Source organism: Leptonychotes weddellii, unplaced genomic scaffold (assembly GCF_054177405.1).
Source record: "Leptonychotes weddellii isolate Sample4059 unplaced genomic scaffold, ASM5417740v2 HiC_scaffold_21188, whole genome shotgun sequence".
NCBI classification, from domain to species: domain Eukaryota; kingdom Metazoa; phylum Chordata; class Mammalia; order Carnivora; family Phocidae; genus Leptonychotes; species Leptonychotes weddellii.
In genome coordinates, this window is record NW_027799335.1 from 1 (window position 1) to 3,073 (window position 3,073).

The 3,073-nt window shown below is 58.0% G+C and overlaps 1 protein-coding gene across 1 annotated transcript; it reads right to left on the minus strand.

The window, feature by feature from the left end:
• Window positions 1–6: 6 nt before the first annotated feature.
• PNMA3 (PNMA family member 3) lies at window positions 7–2,921 on the minus strand. The gene is made up of 2 exons (XM_081810268.1): window positions 1,481–2,921; window positions 7–1,362 (listed from the first exon to the last, which is right to left on the minus strand). Exons 1-2 carry the CDS (start codon window positions 2,780–2,782, stop codon window positions 1,258–1,260), a joined length of 1,407 nt encoding a protein of 468 aa, XP_081666394.1. The 5' UTR covers window positions 2,783–2,921; the 3' UTR covers window positions 7–1,257.
• Between the last annotated feature and the right edge of the window lie 152 nt (window positions 2,922–3,073).

The following is a 3,073-nucleotide window of genomic DNA, read 5'->3' on the forward strand; positions in this document are numbered from 1 at the left end:
CTGAAGCTCATGGCACGCACCCGGGCTGAGAGGTGGCGGCCCCGGTAGGCCAGGACACCACCCACGGCGGGTTCCTGCACACCTCAAGGCTCTGCACAGGAATGGTCGCTAGTGGGGTGGGGGAGTAACTTGACACGTGGGTCACTAAGGGCCCCACAGAGACCCAAGCGGGCTTCCCAGAACATGGAGCAACGTGCCCTAGTGGGTCAGTGAAAGGGGTCCCTTCTCCTGGGAGGCCCAAGAGATTGGCACCCTTGAGATGGCCCCTAACATCTCCCAGTACAGTGTGGGTGGCAGACATTTTCAGGTGCCCCTCATCTAGACTGGGGCTGACCATTCAAGGGATGCCCCAAGCCAGCTCCCCAAGTTGGCAGGGATTGGAGCTGGCCTTGGCATTGGCAGCTGCTGAACTGTGGTTCACCAGGCCAGTCCCAGGTCTCCTTGTCTATGGTCTCCCGGTCTCCAGTGGCACTGTACAAAAAAAGCAGAAACACCTCCCACCGTCAAGTCCTCCCTCTTCCTCCTCTTCTCCTCTCCCTTCTCCTTCTTTTCCTCCTTCACCTCTTCCTCTTCCTCTCCTGTACATTTTTCTCCTCCTCTTCCTCTTTCTCTTCCTCTTCCTCTTCCGGCTTTGGGAGAAAAGTTTCTCTGCACACCCAGTCACACCAAAGCCAGCTGTGGGGTACTGGCCTGCCAGGTACCCAGCACCCCACTCCCCATGCTGAGCCAAGGCTCTGGCCCAGGGATCTTTTCCTCACAGTCTTTGCTCTCCTTGCTCCCATAGCCCTTCCAGGCTGCAGGGGAAGGAAGCTGCCCATAGGCTGGTGCTATGCTCCCAGGGCTTTCACTTGCACAGTGGCTCGAGGGTGCTGCCTTCTTGGGGCTCCCCTAGAGCAGTGCAGAAGATCCTGAAGACGGGCTAGATCATGTGGCCTTCCCTCCAGGGCATCACCTCTGTGCTATGCAGCTCTTCCTTGCTTGAGCCGACTCCTTTCGGCAGGGCTGGCCAGGCCCAATGTGGCCTAGGTGCCAGTAGGCATCTTTAGCTTGGAGCCCATGGGGTGGGGATTTGGGGGTGGCCAGACGATGGGGTTGATGACTGGGTCCCCAGCTGCACCTTCTTCAGCCTCTGCTGTGTTGGGAGTCTGCCTGCCATTGTATCTCCGGCACCTCTTCAGGGCACTGTTCTTGGCCATCACTGAGCCCCATATGGCTTGGTAAGTGGAGTCCCTTTCAGATGATAGAGGATGAGGGGGCTCAGCCTGGGCCTGGCTTCTTTGCCCCTCCGCCGCACTCAGGTACCCTGCTGTTTGTGTGGACTGCCCCTTTCCCTTCTTCCAATAACTCTTCCATTTCCTTGGCCTGTAGTAAGAGCTGCCCTGTTCTCCCGAGCCTACTTGGCCTTGGGCTTGGGGTGGCTCTTTTCCCAAGCCCAGTTCCCATTTCCCGGCTCTACTGCAGCCTGTCTCTTCTGCTTTACCAAGAGCAGGTTTGGAGCGTTGCTACACTGTGCCTTGACGTGGCCATCTTCTCCACAGCGATAGCAAAATGTGTGGTGCTTCCGTTTGCCTGAATGTCGAGGGCTGGCCCTTGGCACACGCCCCCTTCGGTGTTGTCCTCTGCCCCTCCTGCGCCTGGAGCCTTGGGAAGACCTGGCCCGCACAGCGTTGCCAGGGGCAGGGAAAGACACTCTGAAAGCACTGTTTCTGGCAGATGACCCTATGCCTGCGTTCAGCCCTGGTATCCTTTCCCTCTCTGGACCCAAAGTGGCCTCCCATTCCTCCTCCTCACGCAGGAGCTTCACCAGTGCCAGGAAACCAGGTGGTTTCCTTCGCTGTTTCATCAACTTAAGCCTGTCTCGAAGTTTGTCAGTAAGGGTAGCCCCACTTAAGACTTGTTTCAGGCGAGCCTGATTCACATTCCTTCGTAATACTGCATTTTTTTCTACGGCTCTTTGGAGCAGGGGTTCCAAACGCAGGACAAAGCTGGAGACTTTCTCTCCTACCTCTTGATAAGCCTTACAAAATTTTACATGGGCGATTTTACGGCTCTCCACAGGTCCAAACACCTGCTGCAGGGCTGCCAGGCACTCGCCCACAGTTACGCCAGCATTGTTGGCCCGCAGCCCACTGACCACCTGCAGGGCAGGACCCCGCAAGCATTCCATCAGCCGCCGCCTCTTTTCACCCTCGGGCACCTGCCACATCCGCAGCATTTCAGTGGTGTGCTCCAGCCAGGCTTCAAAGGCCAACGCCCCTGGGATGGACACAGTGTTCCCAGAAAACACTCTTAGTTCTCTGTACAACATTTGTTCTAGCAGAGGTTGCACTGCTGCCCCCAGAGTCTGGGCCCAGGTCCAGAAGTCGGGTGATATGGCCACTCTTGGAGCAGGACAGTTGGTGTCCGATCCAAGCACTCTGTTCATGTCTGACACTGTCCGCCTCTCCTCCTCTAAGAAGCGGTTCAGTCTATTGAGAAATTCCCCATCGGAGTTCCGAGGTTTCACAACCACTTCCCAGGGCCCTCCCTTTCCGGGTATTTCCCTGGGGATCAAAGCATAGTCAATATCTTGGGCAAGCTCCAAGAGAAATGCTTGGGCATTCTCTTCCCTCCTAAACATCCTACCAATGACCCTATACCTGCCCAGGTGCCTGAGAGCCTCCTGAAGAGTCTCCTCAAATTCATCCTCACCACAGTCCTCAGGAATCCCCAGGATAAGCATGGACCGCTGGGTGTTCAGATGTTCCCCCCTACACCAATCCTGCAACAGGGTCAATGGCATGTCCCCAGTCTCTGCGGAGTCCAATTTAGGGGGGAAAGGATCACTGCGTGATGCACATATATCTGGGCCAACTCCCAGGACGACAGCAGACAGCCCAGGTCTCCGCAGCCTGTGAATACGAACGGGGCGAGAGCGAGGTTAACGCCGACGCCCCCCTCGCACCCCCAGGTGACCCTACTCCCCCGGGGCGGCGCCCCTGCGGCCCAGGCTCGACCCCTGCCCTGCCCTCCACCGGCCCGCAGGGGCCACAGCGCCCTCCGCACCCCGTCCGGCCGCGCGCGCGGGCTGCCG